This window comes from Clupea harengus, chromosome 18 (genome assembly GCF_900700415.2).
Source record: "Clupea harengus chromosome 18, Ch_v2.0.2, whole genome shotgun sequence".
Classification (NCBI taxonomy): Eukaryota; Metazoa; Chordata; class Actinopteri; order Clupeiformes; family Clupeidae; genus Clupea; species Clupea harengus.
In genome coordinates, this window is record NC_045169.1 from 5,423,966 (window position 1) to 5,442,240 (window position 18,275).

Genomic DNA, 18,275 nt, shown 5'->3' on the forward strand with positions numbered 1-18,275 from the left:
GTGAACAGACTGCACAAATGACACAAGGTCACAGCAGCACCTACTGTACAAGACCATATACAACACAGTTGGCCGGACGCTGAGTACTAGACACTGCTTATTTCAATTAGAAAAGTGATAAGTGCTTGTTGACATTCACATAGCAGGTTGACAGATGATGTTTTATATTAAGTTAAAAGGCCCCCTTTCATTCCATGTTTTGTTTTGAGTGGTTGAAAGAGCCTGATAACTTGAGTATGTGTGTGTGTGTGGGTGTGTGTGTGTGTGTGTGTGTGTGTGTGTGTGTGTGTGTGTGCGTGTGTGTGTGCGTGAAAGCAAGCGAGAAAGAGAGAGGCATCTACTTTTATATATTATGTCATTATACTATTGTTCTCTGCTTTGGGCAACATTATACCATTACAGTCATGCCAATAAAGCCAATCAGAGAGAGATTAATCAATCAATCTTGATTGTTGATTGTGTTAATTGTTAATCACAGATCACATTTTCAATGGGTATGGATGGGGCACTAATAGTTGACAACAGCAAGTCTGTCTTTGTACTGGGGGAGGGTCACGGACAAAAAACAAGTCTTCAGCTGTGTGGAGGTTGGTGGTGGTGGAGTGGGTTGGCGTTCGTGGTGGCGGGGGGCGGAAAAAGGGGAGGTGTTACTGTACTTATGTGAGGGGTGGACGAATATCGGATAAATACATCCCCACATATCAATCGAATCCGAATCAGGACGCCAAAGAGACTACCGGTACGGTCCAACGGATGCTATTTTACCCGGTGTTTATCCAAGTCAATTTGTTTGTTTGGTGAGGATGCTCGTGCCTTTTCGGCTCCTCACCTGGGACACGGAAGAGCAGCATTTCTGAAACGGAAAATAACACTTGACAACAAATAGGAGCATTCCAATTTTGACTGTTTTTGCCTTTGGAGACTGATGTCAATTTAAAATAAGGACAATCTAAGAACATTTCGGGAAGCAACTACACTGTATGTATTTTGTCTTTTCTCTTGATTGCACATGTCCGAAGACTGAGAGAAAAAGTAGAAGAGGTGTTAACTTTAGTGTATTTTAGGACGGGAAATGTCGAGCTGGTCTCTCTAATTCATGTAAAGGTGTTTAGTTTAGTTCAATATAGCAGCAATGACTGCTACATATTTTTCCGTTCACTCCGTTCTCTCATAGTCTTAAACTCAGCATTACGTGTGAGTGCAATCGTGATGCTGTTATTATAAAATAGGTTTTTATTTTAGCATTTATTTCAGCATTCGCTGAACTGACTTTGCTGTTGCTTTGCAACAGAAGTAGCCTACTTACAAAGACCAAATCATCCCTTTTAGCGAAATAAGCGTGGGTCCTGACGTGTTTTTATGTTAGTGACAATTGCATAGAATTTTATATAGGCTACTCAAAACATCCTCGGTGCTACCTGATCGAAGCTGCTGGCAAGTCACTGCCCTGACACTGAAACGCACACGCCAACAGACACTACAATAAACCAGCAAGTGCCGTCGTAAGGATTCAACAACTCAATCAGCGCAATGAGTGATGGGCCGAGGCAGCGTGCGGGCACAGCAGTGTCGTCTGGAGACGCTCCATCAGAAAGCGGGAAGGACTCGGGTGGTGGAGTGGCCCTGAAGAAAGAGATCGGGCTCGTCAGTGCCTGTGGCATTATCGTCGGTAAGTTTAAAAGCGTGATGTGATACAACCATCTTGCAGCCAATCGCCCTTTCTTTATCTCTAAAACTGATAGTAGCCCATGGCAACGGGCAAGTTTTGTGTCCCTTAACCTTTTGTACTATTTTCCTCCTTTCTGGCACTGTATTTCACAAGGTTCTTGGTGTAGTTATACTTTGTACATCAATCTACAATATGAACAACCATATATAATAAAACAACATGAGAGGAAACCCCATTTGCTTAGTCTCTACGAGTAAGGGCTGCCTGGGTTAGGGCAAGGTCAAGTTCAGCCCTCACCCATAATCTATTTTCTGATTTCTAGGATCCAATGTCTCAGTAGGTTAATGTCAACACAACCTAGCCTAGGTGTCAGAGAAGGCATGTTTCACCAGGTGTAGTTATCATGATTAAAAGGCACAATTAGTAAATGTGTGGCAGTGGCTGTGCTAGACTAGACTCAGATTATCCTTAGATGTCTTTAATCAAGGCTATATTTCCTGCTGCTTCCAGTCTGATGAGAGGAGATTCTCTGACCTTGAAGGTGATGTCATATAGAGAGTTACCATGGAAACCAAGACAGATTAACATGGGGAGGCATCCACAAGGACTGCAGGTGTCATCTCTGTGGCAGCCGGTGATGTCTTAATGCATCACTCTCCCTAACCCTATAGGCAGCATCAGAAAGCGCACTACATCATATTCACATTCCCTTGTAATAGTGACTCATTAATGAAGACCATTTCCTTTGAATTGGCATGTTAATTGACTTAAATGGTGCTGCTCAGCTATATAGACTCCTAGCCTTCATGCAAGTCACCTGAGTGATAAGCGGCCTTGATCAGGTCACTCATTCAACAGCAGTAAACCTGCCTCACGTGAATGGTCTTATCAGATGACTGCCACGGCCCATCATCACGACAAGCCTTTGTTCTGAGTGCGCTCCGGTGGGCTTTCTCAGAAGCCAAGAAAGAGCAGTCAAACACAATCTTCTTCCCTATCAGCCTTGACACATAAATCTCCAGCAGTCCATGGTTGGCTGGAAGAAGACCTTTGCCCAGATAATGCCCTCCGTTGGCTCCGTTCGGTGGCTGCAGTCTTGCCTGTACGGCTTGGCCACGTGGGGTTTAACATCTCATAGGTGGCAGGAGTGTGTGAGGTGGGGTCATAAGCAGGCTTTTGGGAACTTTTTTTAAAAAAAGGATGGAGTTTGGGAGGGTGGTGGGGGGGGGTGGGGGTGTGGTAGGGTAGCCGCCCATAGCTTACGTGAAGGTGCATTCTGGACCAGGATGAAAGGGAAAGGAGAGGCAGTGTTAATCAGAGCAATGCAGTCATGAGGGCTCAGGAGGAGCTAACACTGACGGGATTTGAAGACTCCCGGCTCGGGCATTCCTGACGCCTGCCTCGGCCACCGGAGCCCATTAGCCTCAAACTCGGCCGTCTGCAGAAGTGCTGATGGTGCAGCCTCCGTGGGGTGTCTGGAGGATGGCCAAGCGCAGGCTCGTCCGGGCTGCGTCACAGCAGCAGCGCTCCGTAGTGGGATTTGGGTCTGAATGGAAGCACGGCGCCAAGCTCACGTAGTAATGTGCCACAGCTCAGCGGGTCTTTGAGGAAATGACTACCTGCATGCCACTCCACTTCCCCCCTGTCACATGCAGGCCTGTGCAACAGCACCTTAGGACTTTGAGCTGAGCTGCATTATCATAGCTAGACGCCATGGATTTCTGCTGGGCTTTTACTTCCAAGCCCTGCTTGATTCCGCAGAATTGGCAAATCTTGATAGTTGCAGCCTTGGAAACCAGGTTTTAGCTCGTAGACTACCAGGAGTTTCCCCGTGAGCCTTTTATGTGGCCAGGTTTGTAACCACAGCATGTGGCATTGATTGAGCCCAAGAATAGCATGCAGCGTGTAAATCCTCTGTTGGAGTTCCACTCTTCATTGGCCATATTACAGACCTTTGCAAATGCAATTAGTTAATGCTTAAAGTTATTGAAATTCATCAGTGTTGTTGTTAGCTCAGCATAATGATAGGAATCTCTTTCGTTGGCATGATGGATCCCACTGTCGGAACCAGCTCCCCACAGAGGCAGATGTATGTTGTAGTCGACCTCACGTGATCTGATTCACACAGGCTTTAATTCACAGGGCTCTTAGAGAAGGGGGTCGATAAAGCAAGATCAATACTGGGTCGTTGGGGGATTAAGTGGGGGGCTCTTTTCCACTGGAGTTAGAAAAATCTTGATTTATAGTGAAAGTGTCAGAAAGAAGCGTTTCCCTCGTTGGTAGTTTCATGCCTAAAAGGAAGTTGGCTTCAAAAAGAGGACAGGAAACCAACAAGTATGGGCATTGTGTTTCACACGAGTCAGCACACCAGACCCTGTTTTGACCCGGTAGAGAGTGGCCCATAAGGCCCCAGGAAAGATAACTGGGCCAAACTGCTCCGCTGATCTTAGGCTGTGGCCATCTTGCCTGATCCAGTAAGTCCTGTACATTACTTTGGCTAGTCGTATTCTCAAGCTCAAGACCAAACCAGCTCACACCAGTCCCTCTCCTCGAGCGTCAGCCAGCCAAGGAGTATGAAACACTATTCCTGTGACCATAAAATGTTATGCAACAGCACACTGGTGCATATGGTAAGCTTTAAGACAAGTGACTCGAGGTTTTAAGGGGGAGGTTTAGTATGGATTTGTCTAGATAAAACACACAAAAAGGACACTCCAAAACACTGTAAATGAACAAATGCATGAATATTACAAAGAGTTGCCAGTCCCTGGTTATGCAAACTGTGTCCAGTGTAATGTATCCCAGCAGTATAAGAGACGGTAAAAACACATGCAAGTCAACTGTAGCAAAGGGAGAACACATGTTGAGCAAACACATGGTCACCTCCAGTGGTGGTTGTCTGTGACTGACAGCTAGTTGGAGGTGGCCCCCCTGTCTGCAGGGACTGCCCCTAAAGATTTACCTTCTCCAAGGGGTCCTTCACGATCCAGATATTTCACATGGTCGCTCAGCATGCAGGAAGGGCCACCTTTGAACTCTGTACAGTGACTGAGGCCTCCGCAGTCTTGCACTGGAATCTGCCCAGTCGGCCTCAAACATCCAACCTTTGCCCCAGTTGTTCGTTTCATCGCTAAGGGCTGAGTGAGGGGAGATTGCGGGGGTGGTGGCAGGGTAGGGTCAAGTACAATGCTCCAGAATACACAGAGCCAAATCCAGTGGTGAGGCTCCTCACCTTTGATCCAGGCTTAGTGTGATGGCTGACATGGGCACCACTCGGGGAAGCTGTCAACTGAATCAGCACAGAGATGTACATGGATCTCTTCATGTGGAACAGACTGCTCTCTCTCTCTCTCTGTCTGTATGTTTTAGATCTGAACGCACAGGGGTTGGGATGCTTATATAGGGCATCAATGCATTATTAAGATTTATAATCCAGCCCCCTGACCCCCTTCGCGTTCCACTGTAGTTGATGCACCCAGTCACCCCTTCCCTTTTCACAGTGGTCAGACATTTTGGTCAGACAAGACTGACTCAGCAAATTCTATCTCCTCTTCACGACTGTGTTCTCTGGTTCCCTCCCTGTCCTTTGTCCCTTCCCCAAGCAGTTATTCACATTCAGAGTATCTTCTAGTTCTGAGTAATTAAGGGGTATTAGAATGTTTTTCCTGTGGTAGTGAATCTGCCACGCCATTATGTTTGTTCGAGTGCTGTTAAAGTAACGACTCCTTGGCTGCAGACCATTCACTGACCATGAAGTTAATGAAATCATGAAATCATCATTTTGACATCAGGTTTGCAATGTTGTTCCTGTCACTTAACTTTGAAAGGTTCTCCTCGTCCTGCCTTGTGTGCTGTGAGCTACTGTAAATGATGCTTGCAGCTAATAGTCCCCTCATCTGTTGCCCACCTCTAGGTAACATTATCGGATCCGGGATCTTTGTGAGCCCTAAGGGGGTTCTGGAGAACGCCAGCTCAGTGGGCTTGGCTCTGATCGTCTGGATCGTCACCGGCATCATCACTGCCATCGGTGCACTCTGCTATGCTGAGCTGGGCGTCACCATCCCCAAGTCTGGAGGTGACTACGCCTATGTCAAGGACATCTTCGGTGGACTGGCCGGGTAAGTTGCTGAGTTGATATGAGACTTGAGAGAAAGCAAGCAGAATTTATGTGAAAACAAGCTGTTTGTTTTAACGTTGAGAATATAGGTCAGCCAAGGTCTATACAAAAGACGAGCTACAGTAGTGTGGTGGCACGTGCAGACTACCACTTCCTGTTATCTTGTTTTCAGGAAAGGGGGCCTCTTTTTCTCGTCTTCTTTTCGAGTGCCTGAGTGTTCTGGTGCTGGTCAGCAGAGACCACGCAACAACCCTGACCGTGTGTGGTCACATAACAAACTCTGGCAAAGAATGACCGCAGAGCCTTGGGTTGTCTTTTACTCTAGACAGAACACACTGAGAAAGAGGTCGTCCTGGGAGTGGGAAAGTAGCCAAGGTGAAATAGACATGCTGTGACTGGTTCATAAAATAGACATAACCTGCAGCAGTTTCTCAGCGCTAGTTTTACAAAGCAGCAAAAAGGGAGCGAGAGAGTGTGTGCTTTTTTTTGACCTCGGGAAGACATGCTGGCTTACATGTTTGCATTTTTTAGGTGCAACCTAAAATGGAATGTTTTTTGTGGAATTCCCTTTTTTAATCAAAGGTTGGAGGCCTACTTGGGGTGGCCACGAGGTATTCCTTTTGAGAGACAGGAAAGCTAATATGAAGTAGTGGAAGTGGTGAGGCGTGAGGAGAGTGCCCGGGCCGGGCCAGCTCACGGAGAGTCAGAGGACCAAAAGCATGCAGTAGTCCTGCTGCTTTCGCCCCCAGCAAATACACACTAATATGATCATGAACTCCAGTAACCCTCAGCGAAAAGAGAGAACTCGGTGACCTTTAGCTATGGGGGTATTTGTGTCATGAGGCCATACCAGAGGATCATTGGATTCCTAGGTTCATTAGTGCCGTGATCAGGTGTAGAGTAAAGCATTAGGACTCTGCTAAAAGTGTAACAAAACACCAACCTATTTGTTTCCCCCCCCCCCTTAATAATATATTTATCCCAATGTTTGAATACAGATGCCACATTGTGAAATGTGTGTTTCTATGTGTATGTGTGTTTGAATAGGTGTGTGTGTGGGTGTGTGTGTGTGTGTTTCTATGTGCATGTGTGTTTGAATGGGTGTGTGCTTGTGCTGTGTGTCGCTAGCATCACGCTAATCAGACCTCTGTGCTTTGCTCAGATTCCTAAGGCTGTGGATCGCCGTACTGGTGATCTACCCCACCAACCAGGCCGTCATCGCCCTCACCTTCTCCAACTACGTGCTGCAGCCCCTCTTCCCCACCTGCTTCCCCCCGGAGAACGGCCTGCGTCTGCTGGCTGGAGTCTGCCTGTGTGAGTAACTGTGGAGTGGAGGGAGGGACACACACACACACACACACACAACGTATCAGTGTTTAAAAACAAGGAAGGGGTGGGAGAGATTAGGGAATGGAAGGTCTGGGAAAGAACGAGTGTATCGTAAGAGAGTATCTGTGGGAAAAAAGTGTGTGTGTGTGTGTGGGGGGGGGGGGGCAAGCCTGAGTTGAGTGCCCCTTTGCACGAGTCTAAAGGGACACCTATGTGAAGGTCAATCAGCTGTCGCCCTGCACATGCCAAACATTGTTTCGAATAGTAGCTCGCTGTAGTGCCAAAGGCTGTGTGTTATATGTTGTCAGCCAGGGACGGTGTGACTCCGATAGAGTTGCAACAGAGTGAGAAAAGGGGGGTGCGGTAGCATAGGGGCGACAAAAAACCGCAGCGCGGAGGGAGATGGATTGGCACACGTGAATGATCAAGAGATGACACAACGAGGAGTGGGCAGAATGGAGAGGTTGTGAGAAGATGCTTAGAGAGGAGAAGGAGAAGGAGAAGGAGAAGGAGAGATAGAGGAAGAAGCCAAATGTGAAGACGAATGGGCGAATGTCTTTATGCGGCGTCGAAAAAGGGCCGGGGCTTGGCCTCCCTACAACCTTCGCATGCACGTCCTACATTTTACAAGATGTGTACAGACGGAGGCACCGAGACAGAGAGACAGGGGTGGGAGGTGGGTGCGAAGACCCTCGACTTTAGCGCAACATCCATCACCCTTTTTGAGAACGGTTGAAATTACACAACCAATACTCTTTCCTAGCCTGGGTGCCCGCCGAACTTAGCCCCGCCCACAACATTTGAGGTCGGGAAGTTCGGTCTGGCATTGCTCCGTCGGGGAGAAACTATGCCCGAACAAAAAGCTGTTTGACAAATTGTCAGGGCAGGCTTTATACGATGATGGACAGATGATCAACAGTAACGTAATCAACCACGTCACCAAAGAGCGCTTGGGTTGAATTCGTTTTCAACAAACATGGCTGCCGCTGGAGAGCTGAGATGTGTGGATTCTGCCATTGAGTCTGTTTTAGAAGACATCAACAGCCCTTTATTTTGAAAGAGGAACAGAGAAATGCGATCAAAGCATTTGTCAATCAAAAATATGTTTTTTACAGCCCATTGGAGCAGTATCAGACTCATATTCTGACTAGAATTATGAGTATGACAACGTCAGGCTAACTCTTTCCAAATTGTGTGCTTCTGCACTCAGATGGCCTGTCAATAATCTCTCTTATGGATCCTGTCTAGGGCGGTAAGTAGTTTTTGACTGGTCTGGACCAGTTCTGTTTGATCCTCTAAACTGGTTTGCAAAACCTTCTCTTTGTTTTGTCAGATAGCATTATCTTAACCCTAACTGTCTGTCATGATGTTTACGCCATGGGCTAAAACTACCTGAGCAATGCAGTTAGGTGTGTGAGGTCTGCACTAGATTTTAGCAAGCTTAGGCAACGCTCTGTATTGTTTTCAAACATTCTGGTATCAAGGAAGTAACACAGCCTCTGAACACTGCGTTCTGATTGGTCTTTGCTGAGAGAAAGAGTTGTGTTAGGCTATTGGATAGATGTTGTCAGGCAGATTGTGGGGAAAAAAGCAGAGCGGTGATGTTTTTTTTTTGGTAGGTTTGTCATGTTTTTGTTCGGTTTCAGTGTTTTGGCTAATCCGATAAAAGTGGGTGAAAGGTTAAGACTAAATATTATGCCATCTACACTCCAGCCCTCCCATTCTTTTCTTTCTCGTCTGTTTTTTATGGGGTGGTCCCCACATGGTTGTTACCTCGAGACCGGGGGGGGGGGGGGGGGGAGCCAGAGGATGATGTATTTTCCTCTCATACGGCATTAGAGTTTTTGCAAAAAAACTACTGCACCACAGAACTTCACTTTTCTCACAGCCCAAGAAACCACTCATATAGTAATAGTAAAAGTGGAGTTCATGGAAGTAACTGATAGTGAGAGTAACTGATTATAACTTTGCGTATGTGTGTGTGTCCCATCTCATCTAAATCTATACTCTAAATACAAATACGAATGAGCCTACAAGTAACAATTCATGGAAGGAAAGGAGGGAACAGCCCCCCCACCCACCCACTCACCCAACAACAACCCTATTTGCTGCATGCAGAGGGCTGGATTAGTTCAATCTGGGGCACATGTATAGCCAACAGCAAGGCTTCTGGCTAGTTTCACTACCTGAGTCTATGTTGTTTTTTTGTCCTATAATTGGGTGTCAAGTACAGGCTTGTGCCATCCCCTGAACAAGTGAACTGACTACTTCAGAGAGAAAACTCTTCTCAACCTGTTTATTTCAGCAAGGAAGCCAAGGCGCAATCAATTTTGTTTTTTAGAAGGGGTTCCTTCTTTCTCTAAAATTGGTTTGTTTTCATTGTTTGCGGTTGCTGTAGGCATTGATACCTTGAGTTGAAGTAGCCTAACAGCAATGTGCTAGGCATATCAAATTGAATTGAGTGGCTAACAAAATCTGCTGATGATCTATGATGACTCAATACGACCCAGCTATGTGTGCATCTTATTCAGGAATGTCACTAGCTTTGTCAGCACTATAGTTAAGCAACGGAGTATGTTGAGGCTCGAAAGGATGAAGTCGTCAGCTCACATGACTCAATGTCCATATCCTCTAGACCCTGAGCTTTGCTTACAAGCAACAAAATAGCCCCAGACAGCCACTGTTATATCAGCAACTGTGGTGTTGTTAGACACGAGCCAGATTCAAATACTTGCAAGTTCTCACACAGAACACATGCTCAGCAAGTGATCACTTGACAGCAACATGCTTGCACAACAGCTGTTCAGTTCAGCTGATGATGCGCTTGAGGTCTTTTTTTTTTTGGCAGAAGAGATTGTTCCCTTGTTCCCTCATTAGAAGGAGAAAAACACCACAGCTCTGGGTGTGTTATTGCCAAATGCATCACAAAATCAGTTATCATGTTCATTTCTCACAGACTAAAATGTCATTATGAAAAAGGTATTTTGGTCTAATAGTTTGATTCTGAAGTCTGTTTTAGCATTGCTGTAAGAATATAATAGAAAGACATGATTGCAGCTCAAGGGAAAAGGAGAGGGGCCATGAAAAGACATGACGGTTACAACAGAGGGGTCAAAGTTCCAACAGACAGTACAGTTGGAAGTAAATGTTGACCCGTGTCTAATCAGACACACCCTTCATGTTACTGCTGAGACACTTGCAAAAGTAAAACCCTCACAAACACACATCCTATATATATATATACTGTGTATATATATATATATATATATATATATATATATATATATATATATATATTGCATACTGTTCAAGTTTCTGTTACGGTGTTATCTCACTGACATTGTGTTTTATCTGCACTTGATATTTCCGTTTTTTATATATTACATAGCTCACTCAGTCACCTCTGGCCAATATCAAACTGTGAGTTTATTTGAGGTCACTGTATCATTGTCTTGTTTTTCAGTGAATAGTATCTTTTTCTCTAGTAGTACTACTCCAGTAGTGGACCACTCATGGAGTTCAGTCACTCATCTATGTTGCTAGCTATTCAAAGCACATGATCATTCCTTATGGTGCCCATTTACAGCCATTGTGCATATTGTCTCAGGATGTGACCCTCTCTCTCTCTCTCTCTCTCTCTCTCTCTCCAGTGCTGCTGACATGGATAAACTGTTCCAGTGTGCGCTGGGCTACGCGCGTCCAGGACGTTTTCACCGCAGGGAAGCTCCTGGCCTTGTTGCTCATCATCATCATGGGCATTGTGCAGATCTGCAAGGGTAGGTGCCACCGGTCCGTCTCTGCACCCGTGTGAGATACAGTATGGCAGCACTTTGAGTCTGGAAGAGTTCTCGCTGTTTGCTCAGAGCAAAAGTCACTGGGTTCAAAGCGACTAGCCCAGAGGGGAAAAAAAAAAAGCCAACAATGAGAATTCGGGTTTGCCCAGCGGCATGTCACAGCGGGTCAGAAATAATAAGGCCAATGAGGACCCGTTGTTTCGCGAGGCTCCGATAATGCGCCTCAGCGACAGCTGTGGTCATTAGCGGGATGCACAGAGACCGCACGCTGGTGTGGCGCTCATGCTAAACCCCACCAGGTGACCCACTCAGTCATGTGTAGGGTCATTAGAGAGTGCTCACTGGAATGCAGAGGAGAGATATGGTGCTCGGGGTTGGAGAGAGGGAGAGAAAATGAGAAGGAAAGAAAGAGAGAGAGAGAGAGAGAGAATATGAGAGGGTAAGAGAGAGAGATATGACAGCATATTTGGACAGACAGACTACATGGCAGACAAAAGTACCTCATTTACATTTACATTTAGTCATTTAGCAGACGCTTTTATCCAAAGCGACTTACATTTGTGCGACTTACAATGTATACACATTTTACACTGATGGCACACTGCACATCAGGAGCAATTAGGGGTTCAGTGTCTTGCTCAAGGACGCTTCGACAGGGAATCGAACTAGCAACCTTCTGTTTACTAAACGACTTCTCTACCTACTGTACCACTGTCGCCCCCAAAGGCCACTTTGTCACCTCAAAGGCCACTTTACAGACCATATGTAATGAACAAAGGATCTCTCATTATGATTATGACCGCTCCTACTGTCTGTGTTTCCTTGTCTGTGTAGGAGAGTATTATTGGCTGGAGCCGGCCCATGCCTTTGAGCCTTTCCAGGAGTATGATGTGGGCTTGATTGCTCTCGCGTTCTTACAAGGCAGCTTTGCCTATGGGGGCTGGAACTTCCTCAACTACGTGACCGAGGAGCTGGTTGACCCCTATGTGTAAGTTACCATCTCCCATCCACTATACAGTGTGTAACAATTCCACAACGAGAGTCTATATACTTAGATAGAGCATATATAGAGTATAGATATACTTATCCATCCGGAAGAGCATGAACAGAACCCAGGGACAGACATGGTCTGGTCCCTTGGGAGAGGCACCAAGAACACAAGTGTTTAGCCGCAAACAAACAAACAACACTGAAGGATCAGCAGCCAAAACACAATTTAGGCCTGGTTATGGCTTAACTCACATTCAGGAATGCAGAAAAAGGGCACACAAGGCCAGAACACTTCCTGAAGTAAACAACACACTTTGATAAACAAAGCCAGAAAGAGTAGCATCTGATCGTGTAGCCACATAGAACATGGCATTGTGATAACAGCAGTGATTTGCTCAGTGAGTTTCTTTCAGTCCAGAGAAGTGTACACATAAACAGCTACAGTTCTCCCACTGAATACAATGTATTGTTTGTCTCCATCTGCTGTTTTATGTCAAGCTACAAGAGCACATTTGCCCAAGCTATTTTAACAGAAGTTATGTCTAAGTGCTTTTTGTTCTCCATTTCAAACAGGAACCTACCTCGTGCCATCTTCATCTCCATTCCCTTGGTGACATTTGTTTACGTCTTTGCCAACATCGCCTACGTCACCGCCATGAGTCCACAGGAGCTGCTGGCGTCCAACGCCGTCGCTGTGGTGAGTTACCTGTTTTACAGGTCTTGTTACTTAATAGTTGATCTGGTCATTAGATACGTACTTCATCTGATATTACATATGATGTATCCATTAATGGAACATTCTGTACCATCTCTGCCTCGGTATCAATTCATCATTTGAACCACATACCTTGATCAATCAGGTAGAGATGCCACATTTATTTTAAAATGAATTTAATACAGAATTTTCCTTGACGAGCATTTCCTTCAAACCATTGTGGTAAACCATTGCCATTGGATACGTGTATCATTCATGAGTCTGTGTCTACAAGAAGGCACGCGTGTGTATGTGCGTGTATTCCGGTGTGAGCGTGAGAGTGTGTTTTCACACCACCCCTCTGTCTCTCGCTCCCAGACGTTTGGTGAGAAGCTGCTGGGAGTGATGTCATGGATCATGCCCATCTCTGTGGCTCTGTCCACCTTCGGGGGAGTAAACGGCTCCCTCTTCACCTCATCCCGGTCAGTCGTCTCTCCTTGCCATCTCTTCATCTGTCTGTCTGTCCACTGTCCTCCAGTCTGGAAGTTCTGTCTGATCACTTTGTGCCTATGCATGGCCACTACCGCTGTAATAATCTCTAGTGTCTCTTTTCTGCCTCTAATCCCGCTGTAATAATCTCTAGTGTCTCTTTTCTGCCTCTAATCCCGCTGTAATAATCTAGTGTCTCTTTTCTGCCTCTAATCCCGCTGTAATAATCTCTAGTGTCTCTTTTCTGCCTCTAATCCCGCTGTAATAATCTCTGGTGTCTCTTTTCTGCCTCTAATCCCGCTGTAATAATCAAGTGTCTCTTTTCTGTCTCTAATCCCACTGTCCCGCCAATGTCTCCCCATTAACACGGACCCATCACCCATTTGATCATTGAATAGGATCTATATAGATGTCGCTTGATTTGCCTCTGCCTCTGTCCTGTCTGTTCCCATTGTGTGGGAGACATCATCTTCCACAGTGACCACATGCTTCTCTTCCCGGTGCCTGTTGCAGGTTGTTCTTCGCCGGGGCGAGAGAGGGCCACCTCCCCAGCCTGCTGGCCATGATCCACATGAAGCGCTGCACTCCCATCCCAGCTCTCCTCTTCACTGTAAGCACACCACATCAGCCCCACATGCCAAGACAGTTCACTTTTCACTGTTTTTAAACTGTGTGAACGTCAGTACAAAAGTCAGCATAGGTGGTAGACCTAAGTTTCAAAATGGTCTTGTTTAGCTTGTGATTTAGCCTACTGTTCAGCGTAGGTGGTAAACCTGAGTTTCAAAATGGTCTTGTTTAGCTTGTGATTTAGCCTACTGTTCAGCGTAGGTGGTAAACCTGAGTTTCAAAATCTGTCTTGTTTAGCCAGTGATTTAGCCTACTGTTCTGACTTAACTATTAGATTTGGAAATGGAACATATTAGTGTACCTGTTGGCTGCTAAACCACAGGGTTCTGTGCCACAAGATTAGTCCATGCTGTACGCCCCAGTGCTGGTTGATCTCTATACGTACATTTCCATAGTGGGTTGGGACAGACCCATCTGACTGCTATGGTTCCTCACACACAGTGCCTGTCCACCCTGCTCATGCTGTGCACCAGTGACATGTACACTCTCATCAACTACGTGGGCTTCATCAACTACCTCTTCTACGGGGTCACTGTTGCCGGGCAGATCGTCCTGCGCTTCAAACAGCCAGACATGCATCGGCCAATCAAGGTGAGCTTTGAGCATAAACATTTTGATGTATAGTATTTTTTGGAATACTTTATTGCACAGCAAAGTACGCTTGCGCTGAAGACGTGTACAGAATACAGCAAACATAGCAAGCATTAAGTGTGTTAGGTTTTAAAGCATATACTTAAGTTTGGTTAGGTTTTAAAGCATATATTTAAGTGTGTTGGGTTTTAAAGCATATACTTAAGTTTGTTAGGTTTTAAAGCATATACTTAAGTGTGTTAGGTTTTAAAGCATATACTTAAGTTTGTTAGGTTTTAAAGCATATACTTAAGTGTGTTTGGTTTTAAAGCATATACTTACGTTTGTTAGGTTTTAAAGCATATACTTAACGGTGTTAGGTTTTAAAGCATATACTTAGGTTGGTTAGGTTTTAAAGCATATATTTAAGTGTGTTAGGTTTTAAAGCATATACTTAAGTTTGTTAGGTTTTAAAGCATATACTTAAGTGTGTTAGGTTTTAAAGCATATACTTAAGTTTGTTAGGTTTTAAAGCATATACTTAAGTTTGTTAGGTTTTAAAAGGCTCAGCTGGTGATGACCTGTGCTCATTACTTGCTCTTGTTTGTTGTCACGCCCACAGATCAGTCTGATATGGCCAGTGATCTACCTGCTTTTCTGGGCCTTCCTCCTCATCTTCAGCCTTTACTCTGAACCTGTGGTGTGTGGCCTCGGCATGGCCATCATGCTCACCGGTGTCCCTGTCTACTTCCTGGGCGTATACTGGGAGAACAAGCCCGAGTGCTTCAACACCTTAGTTGGTACGCCAGCCATCTTGTGTCCTCTCGCTTCTGTCACTGTTGCATTTTCACCAATTTCACCCAAAAACGCAGCATTTTATGTCACGGATTATTCATCACCTTCTAGTACTTACGTCTGTTTTCTGTCGTGAAATCCCACAGCTAAGATGACGTACGTCGGACAGAAGTTCTGCATGGTGGTCTACCCCGCGGAGGACCACAAAGACGACGATGCAGGAGTCGAACTGAAGGAGGAGAAGTCCCCTCTGTCCGGAGAGGATGAAGAGATGCAGAAATCCGACTGCTAAACCCTCACTCATCCACTCATTCACTCATTCACACAAACGAGGCACTGCACCGCCAATAGTATACTTAGTATTTTTCAACTGAATCGATACCCATGATCGATACACAGATGAGGAGGGTCCTGTTGGAGGACTGAGAGTCGAGGTTTTTAGGGTGGGGGGGGGGGGGGGGGGCGGGGAGGGGCTGGATCTTTTCATTGAATACACTACCTCTAAGTGGTTCACTCTCCCCAGCATCCTCTTGTGACCCCTGAATGTGACAGTCAGCTCCTCACACACAAGACACACACACACACAAGACACACACACACACACACACACGACACTTTCTTCTCACCTTCCTCGCCTCTCCATCGCTTCCACTCTCATCCTGTGTTTCACACACTCCCAGCACACTCCAGTGTAGACGCATCCCCACTACATTTCAACTGCCTGATCGACTTCACTTTCATTTGTTTTGTTATTTTTGTTGTTTTCTTCCTTCTTTTTTTTTATAATACTGCTCTCCCAAAGATCCTTCAGCTCTAGTATTATGCTTTTGTGATCAATGTCATGTCACCAACACATCAAGAACAGTATAGGTATTATTCAATGTTGACAACCTTGATTCCAAAATATTTTTTTATAATTGTGATAATTGTTTTATCATTATAGCTTTATTGCTGTTAATATTATTTTATTATCATTTTCAGTCATTGTTTCTTTTTTTTTTTATCTATGGTCAACTCTGGGCTCTAATTGTAATGCTTCAGGGGCAAATGTTTATAACTGTGTGGGGTAAGGTTTGGTACCTACCCTATCTCTGTGCAAAAGCAGTTCCAGCTCTTTTAATTGCCTTAATTATGATCTAATCTGTACTTAGGTATTAGTTTTATTGTTGTTATTGCTATTGAAAGACGATTTTTGAAGAGATACAATTTTAGAGTATTAAATGGTTCGGTTGTGAAATTTAATCCAGGTGAGGGGAGCAATGAATTACACACTAGCCAGCAGGGGAAGAACCAAATCCTAAGAAACAAGGTTACACTGTCAAAATAGGAACTCCTGCCAAAGTAAACTCAGTAGCAACCAATATTGTGAATAGACACCTGTACACACAGACACAGACACAGACACAGACACAGACACAGACACAGACACAGACACAGACACAGACACAGACACACAGACAGGGCGAGAGAGAACTACTAAATGTGCAATATGGCACACATGTCAAAACGATTGGGTAGATTTCTCATGGGATGGAATCAGTGTCAATAAGTATAATTTCTATGCAAAGCAATACATTTATTATATACAGTATATAAAGAGTATATACAGTAAATCATATACATTTCTTTTTTAATTTGTACTAGACTACAAGCTGATAGAATAACAAGTATAAAGGTACATATTAAAACAATCGTATAAGCATACTGGGTAGTTGATGATGGATGTAGTTATACTGTATGTGGTTGTACAATGCTAATGCTAATGCTAAAGAGAAACTCACTAGTTTGACAGCCTGACCAGACTCAGAGACAGCTACACACTTACATGAAGCTACTCAGTAGTTCGACACTGCCAGTCCGCTGCCCTCTGTCGTCAGGCAGGCCCTCATCGCTTTGCCTGTAGTGGACCTACTGTTGTGAAACACTGTCTGAAACCACACCTCCAAAGAGTTAGGTCCCACTTCAATCATTAAGTGGGCATATCCAAACTAAATCAAATACATTATTTTTAAAGCTATCCTCTATTAAGGACTCCTCTTAATCCAGTTACACCAATGTCACCAAGATTTAGAATATCTTCGTCAAGGCATCAAAGCTATGACTACTGGGTGTAAGACTTCAAAATCAACTGACTCAGCCACAGGTCAAAGGTGTCTTGTACTGGTTGATATTGTCTGTGCAAAGGTGTGTGATTATCAGGGTCACAGGGTTTTGTTGGATTGAAATGAATTGTTTCTTGTGCTTATGCCCTCACATGCTATGCAAAAATGGATCACATCTGAGAAAGGCCAAGTGTTTAGCCACACTTTGCCAATGATTAGCAATATAGATAATTGTGACAGAGGATTTACTCTTGACATAGTACTCTTTAAGATCTGATTTTATCCATCCCGATCTGATTATTTTCATTTGCATTATATTCATCTTGCATCCACAGAGTACCCACTGTTCTTGGGAGTTTAACATTTGTTCCCCCCTCTGCATCTTATGTACACCTGTCTAAATGTACTGTGTCACTGTGAAACTTTTCATGCTAGATAATCACCTTAAGTTGGGTGGACAAGGTGAGCCACAGGGCACTCATAGTGCTGACTATAAGGGAGCCTGACTGCACACCGATAACTTGCCTTCACAAACCAAACAAATGCTGCAGACAACGGTTCTAATAGCCAACACGGGTGCTAAGGACACACACATTGCCTGACACTAATTTGTTTGACTTTCAAAGCCATGTAGTACTCAAATAAAGTTAAGTAGGTGACCCCTCCCCCCCCCTCCCCCCACACACACACACACCCACCCCTTCACAAAATGATTGTGACTCACCGCAGAATGATGTAAGAGGTGTGTGAAATCATGAATGTTGTTCCCAGTCATGTTCTCTTTATTTGGATAGAAAATGTATCTGAGATCATTGCTTTCACCTAAATGTCCTGTATATAGATCAATAAATCTGAAAATGGAAACGTATGGAAGTGTCTGTGGTGTGCGATTACCTTGTAGTGTGCAAGGAGTTTGAGGTAAAAGAGCTCCCCCTTTTGGAAATAAGTGGCATGACAATGAGCCAGACAAGGTCTGAGAAAAATCACACTGACACATAAGCAGAAAAAAGGGACCTAAGGAAGATTCAGAATTTGACTACAATGTCCCGCCACACCAAAATTCAAACCCATCAGATGAGGTAAAAAAAAAAAAAAAAAC

The 18,275-nt window shown here is 44.7% G+C and overlaps 1 protein-coding gene across 2 annotated transcripts; it reads left to right on the plus strand.

Annotated features, from left to right (window-relative positions):
- The first annotated feature begins 657 nt into the window (after window positions 1-657).
- slc7a8a (solute carrier family 7 member 8a) lies at window positions 658-18,044 on the plus strand. Of its 2 annotated transcripts, XM_031584570.2 has the most exons (12): window positions 658-978; window positions 1,475-1,669; window positions 5,583-5,787; window positions 6,949-7,100; window positions 10,766-10,891; window positions 11,744-11,897; window positions 12,473-12,596; window positions 12,972-13,075; window positions 13,596-13,692; window positions 14,151-14,300; window positions 14,902-15,079; window positions 15,221-18,044. In XM_031584570.2, exons 2-12 carry the CDS (start codon window positions 1,531-1,533, stop codon window positions 15,364-15,366), a joined length of 1,575 nt encoding a protein of 524 aa, XP_031440430.1. In that variant the 5' UTR covers window positions 658-978; window positions 1,475-1,530; the 3' UTR covers window positions 15,367-18,044. The 2 variants fall into 2 exon arrangements, with proteins under 2 accessions (XP_031440430.1, XP_012676093.1); XM_012820639.2 differs by lacking the exon at window positions 658-978 and having other exon boundaries at window positions 1,260-1,669.
- The last annotated feature ends 231 nt before the right edge of the window (window positions 18,045-18,275 follow it).